At 38.4% G+C, this 19,845-nt stretch overlaps 2 protein-coding genes across 3 annotated transcripts; one reads left to right on the forward strand and one right to left on the reverse strand.

Annotated features, from left to right (window-relative positions):
* Nucleotides 1-306: 306 nt before the first annotated feature.
* LOC117307015 (39S ribosomal protein L46, mitochondrial-like) lies at nt 307-5,141 on the reverse strand. The gene is made up of 6 exons (XM_033791644.1): nt 5,062-5,141; nt 3,919-4,183; nt 3,267-3,406; nt 2,770-2,903; nt 2,131-2,277; nt 307-1,510 (listed from the first exon to the last, which is right to left on the reverse strand). Exons 1-6 carry the CDS (start codon nt 5,129-5,131, stop codon nt 1,346-1,348), a joined length of 921 nt encoding a protein of 306 aa, XP_033647535.1. The 5' UTR covers nt 5,132-5,141; the 3' UTR covers nt 307-1,345.
* Nucleotides 5,142-5,340: 199 nt separating this feature from the next.
* On the forward strand, nt 5,341-18,757 carry LOC117307016 (CXXC-type zinc finger protein 1-like). Of its 2 annotated transcripts, none has more exons than XM_033791645.1 (15): nt 5,341-5,471; nt 6,841-7,034; nt 7,933-8,033; nt 8,473-8,789; nt 9,200-9,274; nt 10,044-10,118; nt 10,867-10,998; nt 11,365-11,508; nt 12,425-12,645; nt 13,531-13,738; nt 13,899-14,009; nt 15,388-15,437; nt 15,588-15,681; nt 16,482-16,634; nt 16,820-18,757. In XM_033791645.1, exons 1-15 carry the CDS (start codon nt 5,442-5,444, stop codon nt 16,988-16,990), a joined length of 2,076 nt encoding a protein of 691 aa, XP_033647536.1. In that variant the 5' UTR covers nt 5,341-5,441; the 3' UTR covers nt 16,991-18,757. The 2 variants fall into 2 exon arrangements, with proteins under 2 accessions (XP_033647536.1, XP_033647537.1); XM_033791646.1 differs by having other exon boundaries at nt 10,867-10,989.
* The last annotated feature ends 1,088 nt before the right edge of the window (nt 18,758-19,845 follow it).

The following is a 19,845-nucleotide window of genomic DNA, read 5'->3' on the forward strand; positions in this document are numbered from 1 at the left end:
ATGGCAATGGCTATTTCTATGAGGGCTGTAGGCAGCCATGGACTGATAGTAAAGTTTAGTTTTAAAATCTGATAAATCTAGTTTTCTTTTTGTACACAACTATTGGATTCCTTCATGAATCAGGGTAAGTGTGTAGAGGTTTTGTTGCATAAATTGCACAACACACTGTAATAACTTCTATATGGATGTATTGACTGTTAGTTGGGTCTATACATGTACTCCAATATTGCAGCATTCAAAAATGAACAACACAGAAATTGAAATCTTCAAAACTTGCCTCGAGTAGAGTCCTTGAGCTTTGGAAATTTTTATTTCATCTATTTGGGCATTTCAGAAAAATAATTTTGCAGGGTGCTTACTGCCATTAACAATTTATAACAAGGAGGCTTTGGGGTGGAACTTGCACTACTTCAGGGTCACTACCAAAGTATACCCTTCCTTCAAGCATAACTTTAACGTATGTATTGTTTAGAGGTTAGACAGATTTTCAGGAAATGATGTCAATTTAAGACAACAATTTTCCACTTTTAAGTAGCTTTATATTTGCAGAGAAGTAGTTCTGAGCAGCGATGTATAAAAATTGACTTTGTATATAATTTCAGCCTACGAATATTTGTAATTACAAAAAAAATGACTTACGGGTGAAGCAATTCAAATATGAAGTTTGTCGCTTGTTATTTTGTTTTATTTTTGAAGTCAAACATATTGTACAATAATTGAACGTTATGATCGTAGACTATCCAACGACCTCATTGGTTGAGAGTCACATGTGTGTCTTTCTCTGCCCACACCACTCGACAGAGATGATGTTGGTGGAAGTGTTGTGTCAAACAGCTTCTGCAGCTCTTTGCCATAAGATGCATGAGCCACAGACGAAGAGACCACAGTCTAATTTCATAAAGCCTGTAAGCACAAAAATGTGCTAAGCACAGAAAAGTACTGCTTATCAAAAACAGGTTACTAGCCCAAATTACATTAAGTTTATATTGTTGTGACGAGTGCCCCACTTGATTTTTGCTTTTAAAAGACATATTTCAAGCAAAATATGATTGACAGCTTTATGAAATTAGGCTCATGTCATTAGGATTGATTCCTGTTCGTCTACACAAAGTATCTAAACATTGTTTTAAAGACTTTGGGTTTGGGATTGAGTTGGTCCAGCAAATCACAGTGAAGGTTCTAACTTGCTCCAAACTATAACAGGCCTTATATTTGGATTTAATAAGAACCGGACATTGCAACACATCTTGTGCAGACACCTCGAGGCTATAGCGTGAGGTTCTCAACTGCGTGGGACACCGAATTATTAAATGGTTTCTTGACCAGAAGGCTCTGGAGTTGGGTTCTAAACTGCTAAACTGACTGGAACTACAAATTGTTGAACGGTTTCCAGATAAGAAGGAACCACGTATTTGTCCATTTCACTGTGGGCGACCCAGGCATAGTCCTCTATCACATTCTTGTTTATTTGTACATCTCCAGTCATCAATCTTGCTTTGTAAAAAAAGATCTGCAAAATAATAAGAAAAGATCATTTCAATTAGGAAACAATTATGGATATGTTCGCTTATATTGGCATGTCCTACTTTGTTTGGGCCACTGTTGGAACAAACAAAGCTCTCAACCCTTGTCAGTTTCTGCAGTGGCAATATGGGTGTCACTGATTGTTTACACGCACAAATCAATGCCAGGGAAGTGTGGCTTGGGTGTTTGCACCATTATGTGCACAATGAGGATTAAGGCACATGTAAGTGTGTAACAAGAGGAGGTTTTTAAACTTGACAAGTCGGTTCTTCATGTTTGATCTCTTCAAGAAACCCACACCCACTCAACAAGATCTTGAACTCATTTATATCTACCATTCACTCATACCACTCATTATGTGAACAGTGGTGCGTTTTCACGGCTGTAACCAATAGCTGTTTCGGCCAATGGCCAGTGATCAACCAATGACAAGTTCAATCAAAACAGTTATTGGTTACAACTGCGAAAACACCCCAGGATTCCTTGTGTGTGGATTGATACACACTGATCCATTGAGGAGGTCTTAAAACAGTGTTTTCCGTAATCACTGGAGGTAAATACACAATGGGGTCTTTGTTGTTAGGTTCAGTGTTTCAAAAGACAAACCTTGGCTCCTTTGACTCCGCTCTTTCGTTGCATATCCAGTGGGTAGCTATACTTGAAGCAGGCACTGGGGGCATTGCCGAAGAAATGAGCTCTCATGTCACGCATGCTCTGTGGGCTGCATTGTGATGCTAGAACACGCCCAGCAGTCTGAAAATACACAATTAGATACTGGTTTCAGGTTTCTCAGTTTATGATGTGGGGGTGTCTATCCAGTGGAATTGAGGATAAAACAAAACCTGGTGTTCCAACAGAGCTTCGCCTTGGTGTCCAGAATCAATAGAGACGTTGCTAATATAAAGTCCAAACAATTGGAGAACTAAGAGAAGTCCTTGATTTACGAGATTGACAAACGTGTGATTGTGGGTGTCAAATTGCTGTTGCTGGTGACAGCTGTTCTCACCTTAACTAGCATCTGTTCTCTCTTTTAAAGGGGTGGGGTGGAATTTGTTTTGGGGGCATCAGTTGTTAATCTTCGTGTTAATTTTAGCACCATACAAGGTTTCATACTTTAGAAATGGCAGTAAAATCAACCTTCATTTCGAGAGACATTATTTTGTTCTGGATATTTTGTGAGCAATGAAAAGTAAATTCATTCAAATCTTGTAAGATTCAAGATAAAATTGTATAATGAAAACAAACCTCCCGCATCGTTTCCCCTTCTTGTCTGGCACCCTGTGGCATCATCCACATGCTTTTATCTCCCACTTTGCACTTGACAAGCAGCACCAGCTTATCCATGAGTTTCCTTTGAAGGCTTTGTGGATCATCAATATCTGTATGGAAATAAAATATGTGAGGTTTTGAAAATGCAACATGCAGCAGTTGACACACCCTTGGTGTGTTGACACAGGACCCGCTGCTCAACATTCGAACTGCCTCTCTAGCCACTGGGCAAATCTCGGTGGTCTACTTGGTATGACACTGCTCCAGATTTGCAAAAGTCGTGGGTTTGAATCCCACTCGAGTAGTATGCCAGTGATTATTTTCACAGAACTCGGGTAAACACTGAGTATACAGTACCAAACATATATGTCGGTGTATTTGGGTAAAAAAAACGAAATGAATATTCTTTATCCCTGATGCAAATTTAACATCAATTAAGATGTGTCTATTTAATGGAAGTCTTTAAGATTTACCTGATGTACAACTTGCCGGTTTAAACTGATTGAATTCCTCCATGTATCTATCCTCCATGTCTAGAGCTGAGATGAGCTCACTGGTTTGATCATCTTCATCATCATCAACAAGGCCACTTTGTCTTCTCTTGATCCTCTCTCTAAGAAAAGGAACAAGAAACCAATCAATAAATCATCAATAATATAATAATACTACAGATGTATAAATTTAAACTACGCGGCCAACATTTGTAAATGTCAAAGACTAGTATCCAACTTTATGTTCCTGTTTATTTCACATCAGAATTCGGACTTGTAAAGCAGAAACTCATATTCATTTATCAAAAGCCATAGCATTTCAGGCTAAATATTCCAAGGGAATTTTTCCATCTCTATATATACAATGTAAGTTATGTGTACAATTATTTTCAATCTTAATGTTAAGCACATGGTTCAAAACAATAAGCTCACAAGGACCAGTTCTTCTGCTTTCAACATTCTTTAAACAATTCCAAAAACTTGAACAATAGCCCCCAAATGGAATCAGGTTGCGTATTCATAGTGGTTACTATCGTAGCATTCACCTAGCTATTGACCCTGGTTGGAATTTCACTCCAGAATGGAAGTGATTACCAGAAAGTTATAATAATAGGACGACAAATTTATCTCTTACTTGTCTTGAATAACTTGCATCTCATGACTGGATAGTAAACTATTCTCCAGCTCTACGGTCTCCTGCATGGTCATGTATTCGGTCTCAATCTGTGTGAGCTCCTGGGATACTACAGGGTAACGCTCTAAACAGACGGCACTCATCAGATCCCATCTTGGACTCTTTGATTCTGATGGCGCTGATGGTACAGATGAAGAATAACGGCAGCGTGGGTGGGAAGACTTCCTGATACGATGATGAGGTAATCTTGGGATGGATGATGCCGCTGCAGTGAAGAAGAGCAAAATATATGACATGAATGTTTAAATCAGATTTTGTTTATATTTCTTGATGCACAGTAGGCCTTTGTTGATATTATTAAACAGTAATTATTTGGAACAAATAAACACCTGACCCAGTTTGTGCATGCTAAGAAAACAAGCCTGTAGTATGGAGGAAGAATCATGAGGCCTAGGGGAGTGGATCAACGTCTTCTCGGCAACAAGGTCAACCAATACGCCATTTTGAGATATGGTTGACACAATTACTAACTGTAATAATACCAAGATTTGGCGTGTCTGTCTGTAGTAGAACTATTCTATGATGTTAATTCCGCTGGTATAGCAAAACGAACCTCATCAAGTCATAGTTCTAGCTATGTAAAAGTACATTTAACCAATCAAAGGGTCAACACATGGTCAACACAAGATAGGACCAAGGGCCCAAGGGAAAAGGGATGAGCAGACAGTAGATAGAAGATAGAGATACACAACTCTTGCTTTTGTTTGGGGCTCCTTTTTTATGCCACAGAATACTTCTTTTTTACTTGCCATTTTGATTTTTGAGCAAATACTTTACAATTGTGACATTAACTCTTTTGTATTGTATTTAAGGGCATTTTTATCAATAAAATTAAGATTGTAAGAGATTTCTGGTAATTTTGGGGGCCTAATAATATTTTGTATATAAATCACACTGGTCTGAAGTGATAGCGCCCTCACGATAACAACCATGTTCTCGCGCGTGTGATATATGACTGAAACTGAACGAGTTTAAAATGAGCTTTTCTTAAAGAATACAACGACTGATGTTTTTATTTTTTTGACATATAGATATGCTGAGCTTTGTGTTTTTATTAATTTATTAAAACTATGTTAATCTTACCTCGAACACTTGTAACCGAAAGACATTTGAAACTCAGATGTCGAAAAATAGCAATACTGGGCGCAGCCATCTTGGATGACTTTTCTTTTGATATTTAAGTTTCTTTTCATAATGTATTTGTACATTTTTTTTCATATTTTCGATTGAAAATTATATACGTATCATTAAAAAATTTTTACCCAAAATATAAATTTACTTTAAAAACTGTTTTAGCCAAAACCCATAAACACTTATTTTCATGTATATCATGGTAAGCAGTGGTACTTGCATACACAACAATCGATGACGTATACACAACGCGAAGTTCCACTTTCTTGTTTTGAAATGCCAAAATTTCATTAATTTAAATATTTCACAAGTTTATTTCCAAAAAAGACATCATGTCGGAGAGTGAAAGTAACAGTTCATCGGTAAGTTCATTTAGCAAATTTATGGACCGAAACTAGGATGATATTTCTGCTAAAAAATGGTCTTGAGAAGTTGAGTGTCGTCTGTTTGTCATAAAAATTGTACTAACCAATGGAAAAGGAAGGTATTGTCGACACTTCATTTACAAATCTGACGGCCACAATTAATTAATTCTGACCTGCGCCCCCTATTTCTTTTTCCCCTGGCCTCACTTGTAATATACCAAGGGCTCACACTTGGCTCCACTAGGGGCTAGCTTTACGGAATGGGCAAAAGCAAAGCAAACATTTTGTCACATTATTTGTAAATCATATGACGACACTTAAAAGGAACACGTTGCCTTTGATCAGTCGAGTTGGTCTTTGAAAAGCGTTTGAAACCGTTTGTTATAGAATGCATATGGTTAGAAAGATGCTGTAAAAGTAGAATACAATGGTCCACACAAACATGCCTCGAAATTGCACGGTTTCCTTTTGCCTCGTCGACTAACACGGTCGGCCATTTATGGGAGTCAAATTTTATACTCCCATAAATGGCCGACAGTGTTAGTTCGCATAGTAAAAGGAAAACCACGCAATTTCGAGGCAAATGTGTGTGGATCATTGTATTCTACTTTTAAAACATCTTTCCAACCATATGCATTTTATAAAAAACGGTTACAAATGCTTTTTATAGACCAACTCGACCGATCCAAGGCAACGTGTTCCTTTAATTTCTGTCACTGTGGTGAAAGTGTGCGGATGGGTTTGATTTATGTAAAGAAATTGCAATTATCTCGTCAACTTTCTCGAACGTCATGCAAACTCCGTCATTATTTCTCGAACATCACTTAAAATCCAACAAAAATGACATTTGAAACTGGGTGTTTATGACGACCTGAAAAATTATGGAAGCTTCACATTTAAAAAAATATTTTTGATAGATTTTAGGTATGAGGGGCTGCAATAATCAGATAAATTACAGTAGATGTTATGCCAGAAATAAATTATTAACATATTTGCTTTGTTTTTCCGTCAATGTTATGCTCTCTTCTGTCAGAGTTATATTTAGATACCATTTTGTGTGGTATCTTGCTGAGTTTTTTAAATGGTTATTTGAAAGTACATCAGTTGGGTCTCACCATAGAAAATATTGAATGTTCCTTGTGCTTTTAAGTGTGCTACCTTTGAGTTAAAGGACAAGTTTCCGTATGGCGCCACCACTTTTTCATTAATAAAGTATTTAAAATATCTTTGTATATATCAAGTTCAAAAGATTTCTTTTGAAAAATTACATTTGAGGTTGTAAAATTATCCATATTTCAAAGAAGATTCCATATATGCACATTTTCCAATACATTTGAACATCATGCTTTCTTTTGTTTTTATGTAGCAAGATGAGATAGCAAAGTCCTTTCAGTACCTGCCAGAGAGGCAGGCAAAGGTCGCAACGCTCCTTAACATGATGAAGAAAACAGATAAGACTGAGAAACACGACAAAGACAAGGATAAAGACACTGAAGATGATTCTAGTGATCCCATTTATTACTGCATTTGCCGCTCCACTGATGGGACAAGATTTATGATGTAAGTTTTAACATGATGCATGACTCATAACCCGATGTAGTCTTGCATGCAATGTCAGAGTCAGACCTTCATTTTGAAGGAGTGAGCAATTGATCTCTGCCGCACTCCTTACCTTGTCCAAGGAGTCAGTTTCAGGCCTGATACTTCACAGAGGCAACAAAGGTAATTGACTCCATGCCTTGGTGCTCTAGCCCTTTAAAAAACAAAGCAAACAGGATTGAGGAGTGCAGACATTATTTGACTGTCGAGTGTTGAGGTGATTTAGTAGGGGGTATAAGCTTTGAGCCAAAGTCATTGAAGAGTCTTGTCTTGTGGATTGGCTCTCACATTTGTGACTGACATTACAAATGTCTTGCAATTACTATGGGATAACCAGTGAGTTAAAGGAAGGGTAGCTAGTAATTACTCAAAAAATAAACGGACATAATAATATACTTAGTAAGAAGCACTGCAAAGGAATGAGATTTTTAGAGGAATATGGTTTTAGAGAGAGGGATTAAAAAATGCACAAATTTGTCTTCTCGGGATAAGCAATGTACTTGTGATTAGTGGTCGTGAAATGTTTGAGTATGCATGAAACTTGCACGGTCTATTGTAAAATTTGTTGAATGGTGATTATATGTAGAAGGATCTGGGGTCGATTTCACAAAGAGTTCGGACTAGTCCTAACTTAGGACTAGTCTTAGGATATATTAATAATGTATGGCTAGTCCTAAGATCCCCCCCCCCCAGATTCTGACTGGTCAACAGGATTAGCAGATAAAACTCTTCAATGACGATAGTTTGTGCTCAGATGTACTAAGACCTGCCTTGGTTAAGACAGTGTTTAAGTGCTAGTACAGTCTGAATGTATTGATTTATTTGATCAGAAATACTTGTCTATATTTGTGCTGTGCAGATGCTGTGATTACTGTGAAGAATGGTATCATGGAAACTGCATTGGTATCGAGAAAGAAGCTTCCAGAAGCATCAAGAGATATGCCTGTCCTCCCTGTCAGAGTAAGTATGGTTTTGTATGAACACAGTGTTGTAAAAGTAGGTTCAGCTTTCTTCAGATGGACTCGGCTAGCTGCTTCTCATGACTGTAGGCAGGGCATCGGTATAAAGTATCTGAATGCTATTGGAGTCGTTGGAGATGGGGGTGTGAAGAACTTTAAACCAAGTGGACTAAACTGAATGGGCTTGGCGTTGATTGGGTTTCAAGCTTTAGTTGACTTACAAATTTACAAATCATTGCAATAAAAGCAAACAATTTTGTAAAGCACAGCAATGTCATTTTTCATTAAAAATGGTGGATGTTGATCTCAAACTAATAGGTTAAGGTACACACTGAGCCAATTGCCAGTTTGCCCTATATTCTTTAATCTCAATTGCAATTTTCACCAAAAAGAAAGCTTTTGTTTTCTTTGCTTATTGTTCTTTTCTTTTTTCCATTCAGAGAAAAACCCAGAAGCGAAGACCCTTTACAAGGAGAAGAAGGAAAAAGTGGAGGTCAGGAAGGAGAAGGAAAAGGAAAAGGAAAAGGAGCGTGAGCGAGAACGAGAACGAGAACGAGACAAAGAGAGACATGAGAGAGAACGGGAACAAGAGCTGCACCCCAAGAAAAAAAAGAAGAAAAAAAAGAAGAAGGTTGTCTCTTCAGATGAGAAGAAAAGGAAGGAAAGAAGGAAAGATAAAATTAAGAAGAAGAAGAAGAGGATGCCTACAAGTTCCTCATCAGATCGGGACAGCCGTAAGGTAACTGGAGCAGCAGCGGTAAGTATTTACAGTATTTTGTTCTCACAGCAGTCTGGTATTCAGTCAGCCAAAGCCTTTACAGGCCTCAACATTGGGTAAAAATGCTCCAAGGTAAACTGTGGTGGGTGCACTGTATTGCAAACTGCGTTATTGCCTCAGTGCCCTGGTCATTGCCATGTTGCCCTTTGAAATGCTCCAAATACACTTTTGTATTTCCCTTATTTAGATCCATTTATAGTAAGGAAAACATGTGAGAAAGGTGTCCTTCTCAAAATTTGAACAGACGATACAGATAAGCATTTATCAATGATGTAGCAGGGGTTGTGAAGAGAAATATGTGAAGCGTAACTTCTCTACTATACTCACCTTGCACTATCCAGTTATTATCACATTAGTGAATGTTTTATTTGTTATGTTTTTCCCACCAGCGTCATGCAAGGCGGTGTGGTCAATGTCAACCATGTCAACTTATTAGCGACTGTGGCAAATGTGATTTCTGCTTGGTAAGTTTCAGCTCTTACAACAAGAAAATATGTTGGACAGGAACCCTAAGCGTATTGTGCCTTTCGTCCCATTTCTTTTTGATCAGAAAGCCTCAGTCTGTTCTTTCCTGTTTTGTTTACCATTATGGACCCCAGTTAGAAACCCCAACTGGAGCCTTGCATATGGATTTGGTTTTCCCCCTATTGGTTTACAGTAGTAGTGATTTTTGAGAGTCCCTTGGTATCATTACCAGAAGGATCTTGCTTTATGATATAGAGTAATATGGACATTCAAGTTGGCCCAGATGTCTCTTCCTTGCCTGTCTCATCAAGGGACCATGATTCTAATCCCATCTCCGACTGGAGCCTTGCATGTGGATTGGGTTTTCAGTCCCTACCTAATTGCGTTGGTTTTCCGAAATTGGGGTTTTCCTCCCACATCTATAATTGAGACTTCTTCGTAATTTTCTGGTCTGGGGTATCTTCAGGCCTACAGGTCACACTGCTGGTCCCTTTTGAGGTTCCTTTGATTTCATATCGAGAATATTTTTTTAATGCAGCTTGACTGGAATACGTTATCTCATCTTAGAGTACTCCGCAAAAGAAGTGATTGCAACTCTTCCCTAACTTAGGCCAATTCTGAATCAGTGGCTACGGCACCGGCTACAGCTGGATTACCATGCTTTAAAGCACAAGCTGACCTGAGCAATAGCTACACTCGCCAGTTCATTGCCTTAATGTAACTGTATACATATAACATTGTTAGTAATTTATTTAAACTTATTTTCAGGACATGAAGAAATACGGTGGACTAAACAAACTCAGACAGAAGTGTCGTTTAAAACAGTGCATTAGACTGGCCAGCGTAAGTTTGTTTTTGATGTATTTATTCGATTTCCTGCTTTTTACTGGTTGGTGTGTTTAGTGGCAACCAGTGGTTTCACATGGAGCCCTTGCGTATGACGTCACCAGTGCAAACAGTGCCCTCATTGAGGTCGTAGGAAAGCTGTGAGTTGTGCTCAGTGCAATTGCTAAGGCAATTAGTTTTGATCGTGATTCCAAACCCCAATATTTGGAAATAGTGAACAATATTTTAAGGGGGTGGATAACTTTCCGGATGGCGCCACCGCTTTTTCACCCATTTTTACAACAAGGGATATCTCATTGAGGTAAAGTAGATACTATATTATTTCATATTGAATGAAAAAGTGGTGGCGCCATACGGAAATTTTTCCAAGGGGCGATTCACTAAGTTGCTTGTGACTCTGGCGACCAATTGAGTGTGTGTTGTTTCATGTGTTATGTTTAGTTCCTTAAGGTGCAGGTACCTTGTCCCACATACCATGCAGGATACTACTGTATGTTAAAGCGCCTTGAGCGTCACTCAGTGACGGATATGCGCGCTATTTAAGAAGCCACTATTATTATTATGTTAAGTCTTTGGTAATTACTAATGTTGTCCGCCTGTTTCAAACTATGACTTTGATAGGGTATGTCCGCTCATAACATAATCCAATTTCACTCTGATTTTGTTGAAGTTATGTTATTGTGTATTTCATTTTTTGTGTAACTTACCATTCTTTTCATTGTTGTTAACATTTTGAAATGTGCAGAAAGTTCTGAGGCATAAGAACCTTGGTTCCAGTCAATCGGAGTCGGACACCAGAAACTGGGATACAGCAAGTCTAGATACAGACACCGACACACAAAGCAGCTTCTCTGAACGGCCTAATAGAGTAAGTCAAGTAAGTAATGGACTATCACATCACTATCATTGCACAGGAAAGGGCAGTCACAAAGCTTGGTATTTGATTGGCTACCAAAGTAATGGACATGACTGTTATGTACGACCCCTAAAATTGTCATCAACTGTGCACTCACTTTTTGAACTGTGTAAAATAAAACTTGTTTGAATTAGCAATATTTGTGCAACATTTTAAGCTACAAACAACAACAAATTGTTCATGTGTGTTGTGTTGTCATTTAGCCTTCACGAAAAACTCTGCTAGAGTCAAAACGTCAGGCCATTAACTATTTTGTTCATTTTCTACCTATTGGTTGGTTAGCAGTTTGAAACAGCTAATTCTGTTTCTCATTTTCTTTGTTGTCAGCAATCAACGCCCTCATCTGTGGATGTGAGTTTATTGGATCATTATGACTATGCCATGAGACCCGAGCTCGACCCAACTGAGAAGAAAGAGAAAAAGGAAAGAAAAGAAAAGAAGGAAAAGCAGTCTGAACACAAAGAGAAACAGGTGAGTAAGAATGGAAGATGCAGCATTGGATCTTCAATCTACCATCAGTAAGAATGGAAGATGCAGCATTGGATCTTCAATCTACCATGTGAAAGTTATTTGACTTTTGTGCTCGCAGTAAAGCCATTTGTGAGATAGATTTGAATGGTGACTGGTGCAGTACACTTGTTCAATCACATTTTAATTCCTTGGACTAAATCCAGTGTTGCTGTATTATAGCAAGTTTCAGATCAGCAAAGACTGTAGCCTTTAATCAATGCGTACTCGGCGGTGGCACCCCCAGATGGCACGCACGAAAAATGACAAGAGCGAGCGGCGAAGCCATGTAGGGCCTTTAGCAACTCGTTTATCTTATCAGTTTATTTATATATGCACCTTCTGTGTGTTGCCCTCACCACATGACTTGTTAGTGCACCATTATGTGTGTGTGGGTAACAGGTCTTGCACGCTGCATGCGACCTATGATAATGTGTCTTCTCATTCGCCAACAACTTATCATGCTCATCCATTATGCATTACATTTCTCCCACCAAAATCTGTGGCAAAAAGTAAAGAAAATTAAAGGCTCGCGCTGGTCTTTTCCATGCGTGATATCTAGGGTCGTGCTTGACAATGACATCTGGGGGTGCCGTGTGCGCCTTGACTAAAGGCTACAAAGACTGTTGTACTTGTGCCACACATTTAATTGAGAATCGTGTACGGCTGTTTTCTGTCTCTTGTGTACTGGGAAGAAGCTTGCTCCTAAACTGATGAAATCAAGTTTAGTAAACAAGGCATTGCACCAGACTTCTTTTAGATATAACTTGAAATTTTTTTCAAAAACACTTTCCACTTTTGATGGAAATTTGAGAGTCATATCAGTCATTTTATATATGCTCATCCATGTTAAAAAGCCTCTTCCTACTTTGTCATTCAGGCATTCAAAGAGAAAGAGAAGCGACCAACCAAAGAGGAGCGTAAGCGTAAACGCGCCCAGCAGAAGCCCACCATTGATGAGCCTAAATTCAAGAGAGTGTTGCGATCAGCCGCACCTGTTGAGGAAGATTTACCACAGTGCTATGGACCTGGTTGTGTCAATGCTGCCAGACATAGCAGCAAGTATTGCAGTGAAGCATGCGGCCTCAAACTTGCCACAAAGTAAGTCTACTTAATGGCCTGGGCTCAATTTCATGAAGCTTGTAAGCACAAAAAAGTGCTAAGCACAGAAAAGTCTTGCTTAGCATAAACTGGGTACCAGCCAAAATTCAATAAAATTAACATTGTTACAACTGGTGCCCCTCTCAATTTTTGCTTAGCAAAGAAATTTGTCGACTAGAATTTTCATCTAAACAGCTTTATAATCAATCAATCATAAATAAATAAATAAATAACTTGTATATCGCCTAAATCAAAGGCGCTGAGGCTCAGAAGAAATAAAAAAAGTCATTGATGGTAGGCCTCCTGAAACAAGTGTGCTTTCAGAAGTGTCTTGAATGTGTTGAAGGATGATGTGTCCCTGATGTGATTGGGAAGTTTATTCCAGAATTTGGGTCAGTATACCGAGAAGGCTCTATCAGCAAAAGAGACGTGACTTGTTCTTGGCAGTACAAAGTATGGTGAACAGGAGCTATTTGACCGAATGAGCCTCCGTTCAGCACCAATTTGCAGAATGTTCATGATGTAATGAGGGGCTTGTTGCCTTGAACATGAGAATGATGACCTTGAAGTCGATCCTTTGTTGGATTAGGAGGCCAGTGTAGTTTGATGAGTTCCGGGGTGATAGAGTCGAACTTGCGTTTAATTGTGATGAGTCTGGCAGCAGTTCGTTAAACGTTATTTAGCCTCCTTTTGAGTTTTTGGCTGACTCCAATGAGAAGACTGTTACAGTGAGAAGACTGTTACAGTAGTCGAGTCTTGAAGTGGCCAAAGCTTGGTTGCATCGACAGTCAGTAGTCTGCGGGCCCTGCCGATGTTAGTGAGGTTGAAGTTATAACCTGATTTCATTTTTTCTTTTTATGACTCTGATCTTGATTCCTTTCCCAGTCGTTTGTTTGAGTTCCTGCCCCAGCGTATTCAGCAGTGGCAGCGTAGTCCCTGTATTGCTGAAGAAAATAACAAGAAATCCCTGGAGAAGATGAGAAGCGAGATGGAAGAAGCCAAGAAGAAGATCGGAGAACTGGACGGCAAGATCGTCAAACTGAATAACCTGATCGACAGAGCCAAGAGGGAGAAAGTGGCACTGGATCAAGACGTAAGTGTTTTGGGAGGGAGAGAGGAGGGATTTTGGCGCAGCTAGTCAAAACGCCATCCTGATGCGAGTTAAAAGCCTGTGTGGTACAGAGTTTGAGGCATGTGCATCGTGTTGACAATTGTGAATTAATAAAGTAAATAATCTTGTTTGATTTCTACAGAATACAGATGGAGAGAGTGAAGAAGCTGATCTGAGTATCTTCTGTGTATCTTGTGGTCATCCTATCAATCCAGCTAGGGCCCTTAGACACATGAGCAAATGCTACACTAAGGTACGTCATAGTCAGTGAGTTTCCCCCCTTGAGACTCTTCCATTTACAACTCTGCTGTTTAATTATTTGTTTTTCTTAGACTTTTTGGGATGCAGGATTGAGTCTGGCAGGGGGAGAATCTTTGTTCTAGGTTTGCCGTAGGGCTGACCTTTTGAAATTCGTACAAAATAATCTCCTCACTCCTGCAAAGTGCAAGACAAGGGTTTGGTGTCCAAGTAATACACATCATTATCTCCCACTCTGATGACATGATTTCCACACATCAACTTTCTCCCTACTTTTTGATATAGTATTATTTTGCAGTCTTTTTAAAGTTTATTTTAATATACTGCTTATAGATTTGAGGTGGACAAAGCTACATGTATGTGCAATGTGTAACATTTCCTTTTTCTTGTCCTTCTACATTTTTAATGGCTATTTTTCCCAATTTAGAACTGTTATCTACTATGTTGATGTTTTTATCTTGCAGATTGTCATTCTGTTTGACCTTTTGGTCACAATATGATATTGTCCAATAGACCAATACTGTCCAAATATACCAATACACCCGTCTCTGCCTGACTGGACATATTAGAGAAATACTGTGCATACCTGAGCGACTAGTGCTCATTCCTGCATTAGAAGTTTTTGCAGTCTGTATTTTTGCATTGCTAATGACTGTTGTATGTCTTTAATGTGTAATTGTCTCCTCTCTCTATTTGTTATTCTGTATAGTCTTTGACACTTTTTATTGATGATATACAGAGTGGTGTGTGGTTTTATGTATTTTTGATATGTATTTTGATATATTTTGATATACTTTTCACTCGAGGAAAATGAATTTCATGTACTTTTTAACATGACTAATATTGAATTGAGTTTAACAGCTCCATACCAGTTATCTTTGTTTGATTCTCTAAGAGGAGTTTTATTCTTTTTTGTTTTTGCTGTACACTTTATATTCTCCGATTGTTATAAAATTCTGTTTCTTACTTTTTAATTTTTCCCTACATTTGTAGTTGCTTACTTTTGTACTATCAGTCCTTAATAAGGAAATAGAGGTGTAGACAACAAGGGCTTAAACGGCTGTTTAAAACTGACAGGTTCGTGGGTGGGCTATAAATAACCAAGCGAGGTCCTTTATTTGTATCTATGTTAAAGGGTTACTATCATCATAGTGTGTCTTCTTTTGTATTTTTTGTAGGCCTACTTTAATTTTATGCTTACTTCTTTAACTGGTACTTTTTATTTTTGTTCTTCTTTGTAGGCCTACTTTTATTATTCTGCTACTTTATTATTTTTATCCCTATTATTATTAATATTATGTCTTAATATAGTGTTTGTTAAGAATTACTTGCGTTGCTTGGTAATTGGAAACACTTGTTCAATTTAATTTCAGTATGAGAGTCAGACGTCGTTTGGGTCAGCGTTCAAGACCAAGATTGTTGGGTGAGTAGAAATTCGCTCTGTGTTAAATTGCAGGTAGTTTTAGCTGCAAAACTGTTTTGAATAAATAACTTGCGTTCTTCATGTCTATTGATACAAAAATGGTGCAATATTCAGCTTTTTTATTTTCTTTAATATTTTGTTTCTTGACAGAGAGTCAATGTTTTGTGATTTCTTCAACTCACAGCAGAACACATACTGTAAGAGATTGAAAGTGTTATGCCCTGAACACACCAAGGAGCCTAAGGCAAGTTCTGTTTAGAGATAGTTTCCGATTTAGCGCCGTCTTTATGTTATCAAGTGGTTCACAGACCAATCAAGCAAGGAAATTGATAAAATGCTTGCATCTAGCATGCAGTATTTGCGCATGACAGATATTTGTGCATTCCAAAAATTGTTTATCATTGCCAATATAGATGGCTGTCTTTGCATTTTAGGTGCTCAATATATCTTCACATGCAATTTGACCCAAAAAGCTGACCTTTTGTAGATTACAGCAGTGTTGGACATCAGTGGAGGGGGATTTGCATTCAAGTGCTTTGCAAGCTTCAGTTGGGGGGACCTTTTATTTGGACGGTATAGGAAATATATAATGAACATTTTTCATGTGTGTTGCGAGATGGAATGTTTCATTCAACTCAGCTTGGCTTCATTAAATGGAACATAACATCTTTCAACTCGTGGAAATATTGTGCTCATAAACTTTCATTATTCATTACTCCTGTTAATATTTAACCTTGTATGTAAATAATTGTTTGAATAATTGTTTGAATTGTTATACTTAATTCATTCTATCTTGAATCAGTTTAATCCATCTGCCTGTGTTTTGTTCTGATATTTAGTGCTTTTGTTTTAACTTCCTTAGTGTGGGATAATAAAGTTGTTTATCTTATCTTATCTTATTATTTGTTTACTCGTCTGTTACTCTGATTTACAACAAATTGACATAATAATATCCAATATACATGTACTTATAAGAAAACCTATTGCAGCTTTTCTTGAAAATGCTTCTTGTTCTAAGATTAAAAATTAATTTTCCACCCGTAGGTCAGCGCTGATGAGGTGTGTGGCTGCCCTCTAGTGGCAGATGTCTTCCAGGAAACCAAAGGTTTCTGTCGTATTGCCAAGAGGAAATGCAGTAAACATTACAATTGGGAGAAATTGAGAAGGGCAGAGATCGATCTGGAAAGAGTCAGATGGGTAAGAAACGGAATTGTTCAACTCAGAGAGAGCTTTTTAGTACTTTGATCCTGCCCATACTCATGTCAGCTGCTTGGATTTAATATGATAAGCTTATTTCTTTTCTATTAGTTTTACAATTGGAAATTTAACTGTATTAGTCAGTTTAATTTTAAATTGTTATTTTGTTGTATGTCCTATGGCAGTGGCTGAAGTTAGACGAGCTCCTGGAACAAGAACGTAACATCCGTCAGGCCATGTTTAACAGAGCTGGAGTTCTGGGCTTGATGCTTCATCAAACGTTGGATCACAGTCTTCTTATGCCTACCGGAGTACCGCCGCAACACCAGGCACAAGTTGCCGTCTCCAGGCAGTAAAATCACAGCTCACCTTCAAATCCAGGTGAACAAAATTGACTAGAACTGGGTTTGGACTTGCAATCTCCAGATGAATGTGCCGGCCTCTCTAACACCTGAGCTATCTAGCTCAACGGACCCCCATTATAGGGAGAATTAAATTTCAACCAGTCAGTTTTCGCTGTGGTGGCTTCATCATTTTCCTAGCAGACTCTGATGCAGTGATCATCTTTGGTTTGCCAATAATGGGCCAGACTAGGTGTGTTTTCTTCAAGCTTTGATTTTGTCTTGTTTTTTTTTTAAAATACGGCTTCGACTCTAGCTTAGGTTCCATCGGTTATTTTGACAATGTACACTCCTGGTCGAGAGATTCAAATAGTTGGAAGGGGCCTAAGCCTAGGTTCCAAACATTCAGTTGGCCTTACATTCAGTTCTGGATCTGGATAAACATTACCAACGCTCTAATTAGAGCCAAACGAGAAGAGAAGATGATGAAGAAATTGCAGTTTTAGATGTGAGAGGGAAACCCCAGAGAGGCTTTGAAGGGTGGTTGAAGTAACATGAAGTCTCTTTCTTGCATATGGCAGATAAGCTTTTATGGGGTTTGGGATTAAACAAATCCTTCTGTAATACCCTGTTCACACAAAGACGCCGCTTCTACTGCGATGGGGAAATGGCCGATAGCGTGGCCAGGAGCGTGACCAATCGTGGGCCAAACGTGGGAGGATCTCCATGAGCGTGGTTGGTCGGCGTTGGATTTCCTAGGTCAGGAAGCTGCATGCTCTCCCCGCGCTTATTTTTAACATGTTCAAAATAATCATTGCCAGGTCGTGGCCGACAATAAGCGGGGCAAAGTCGTTGCGGGTACGCTATTGTTGTACAAGCAGCCTGGTAGCACCGTGGTTAAATCTATGTGGTCGTCACAACAATGCAGCACGGTCGGCAACCATTTCGAAGTAGAAACCTGCTTGGTCGGCATTGGTCTTGGTGTAATCTTCAGTAATCTTTGTTCCCCGATGTCACCATCATTGGACTGAACAATTTACTCAAGTTCTGGTGGCTGAGAAACCAGTGTTTGTGCAAACCCTGGTCATGACACTTCAGCCTTGAGCAAGATACGTTATTATTGTTGCCTCTCATCAGCAAGGAGTAAAACGGGTACCTGCGAGGTTAGGGACTGTTGATGTGACTGATCAGCAATCTGAGCCCAATTTCATAGAGCTACTTAAGCACAAAAAAGTATAGCCAAGCACGACAAAATTATGTTTACCGGAATAAGGTTACCAGCCAAACTATTATATCTCATGTACCGTTTGTTACTGGTATCCTGCTTCATCTTGCTTGCAGACTATTGTTAATTAAGAACAATTTTCTGATTAAGCAGCTTTATGAAGTTGGGCCTTGTTTGTCAGTGGGTTTGTCGTCTCTTTATGTTACTCGGAAAAACCTTACCCCTCGACAAATTTTTTGTTTTGTTCAAGAGCTTTAGTCTTTGAGAAGGGTAATTTCAGTATTATTTAGTTTTCTTCAAAAATGACATGGAACAGTGCATATATCCAGACAGTCATTAGAACCAGTCTATATGTGTAGTGGGTTTGGTTTAGGATGGGAATGTACAGACTCTGCCGACAGACTCCTAGTATATATTTCATTAAACCTTAGAAAAGCCAATCTAGTCGCCATGTTTTTAAAGAGAGAGTGTATGATAGTTATTATGGAGCAATGTACATTTTGTAAATTGTAAATATTACATATTATACGCTTTGAAATAAAAACACATAAAACGAATATATAGAGCTCTGAAACGCAGACTTTTTATTGAGGTGTTTTAAAAGTTAAACAAATTATGTATAAAGATTCAAATAAAATTGTTGATGCAATTTTACTAAAAAATAGTACGAAAAACAATTGTTTAAAAATTCTGGGCAATCTTATAACTAATTGCCAATATTTAAGGCCCATCCCATTGGCAACTTTGTAAGATATTGCTGCTTTGTTTCTCCGAAATCGGCCAAATATTTCATACAGAGGTGTAATGGATCTAACTGCAAGGAGCGGAAAATTCTTGGTCTGAGTCGTCTAACTTTTTAGGATACTGTCTGGTTTTGGATATAACTGCCTCAAAATCAAGATTAAAAGGAAAAGTTATTGAGGCTGAAAAATGTTTTTTATAATTGTGTTGATTGGTCTGCTCCAAAGTGTCGTTTTGCTAGGTGCTACACTATCAACAGAAGCTTTTTGATTGTCTTTGTACTGTAGTTTCATGTACATGTATGTTGTTTTGACTACAAGTGGGTAAAACTACGAATCCAATCTGCCATGTGTTCAAGCTACACTAACCTGAACTAAGGTCGTAAGGAAATGTTTTAATAAAAATGTATTTACGAGGACCGATTAATTGAACTAAGACCAGTGTGCCAACTAAAAATCCTTTGATGCTTAGAGCTTATAATAATTGCGTGGAAGAACAGAGTTAATTTGAAAGACTTTTCTATTTAAGAAAAAGAAAACATAAAAACACAAACTTGTATTATTCAGAATGTGTGTGATTAGGAATACTTTATTTTCCTTTCTCACTTGTGGGGTTGGAACAAAGAAAACACAACAGCTATAGCAGAGGATTAACAAGCCGGCACTCAACCAATTGAACTACTATAGGCTATTTATAGCGACTCTAGTCGTATGTTGGTTGGTGTTTTCCTAGTTGCGATAACAAAACCCTCCTTCCGATGGCGGAATACATGTATCTCTGTTTGGTGGGTGGGTGGTGCTAGTCAGAGGATGGAGGCAGAAGCCAAGCTTAAAGGAACACGTTGCCTCGGATCGAGCGAGTTGGTCTTTGAAAAGTGTTTGAAACGTTTGTTATAATATGCATG

This window comes from Asterias rubens, chromosome 2 (assembly GCF_902459465.1).
Source record: "Asterias rubens chromosome 2, eAstRub1.3, whole genome shotgun sequence".
Taxonomy (NCBI): domain Eukaryota; kingdom Metazoa; phylum Echinodermata; class Asteroidea; order Forcipulatida; family Asteriidae; genus Asterias; species Asterias rubens.

Excerpts from the sequence above, each read along its gene's own strand:
- LOC117307016 (XM_033791645.1), top strand. The coding sequence starts at position 5,442 with ATGTCGGAGAGTGAAAGTAACAGTTCATCG. Across the intron at positions 10,999-11,364 it reads GGCCTAATAGAGTAAGTCAA|CAATCAACGCCCTCATCTGT; the intron begins GTAAGTAATGGA and ends CTTTGTTGTCAG. Across the intron at positions 16,635-16,819 it reads ATCTGGAAAGAGTCAGATGG|TGGCTGAAGTTAGACGAGCT; the intron begins GTAAGAAACGGA and ends GTCCTATGGCAG.
- LOC117307015 (XM_033791644.1), bottom strand. The coding sequence starts at position 5,131 with ATGGCTGCGCCCAGTATTGCTATTTTTCGACATCTGAGTTTCAAATGT. Across the intron at positions 2,904-3,266 it reads ACCGGCAAGTTGTACATCAG|ATATTGATGATCCACAAAGC; the intron begins GTAAATCTTAAA and ends ATTTCCATACAG. Across the intron at positions 2,278-2,769 it reads AAGGGGAAACGATGCGGGAG|ACTGCTGGGCGTGTTCTAGC; the intron begins GTTTGTTTTCAT and ends GTGTATTTTCAG.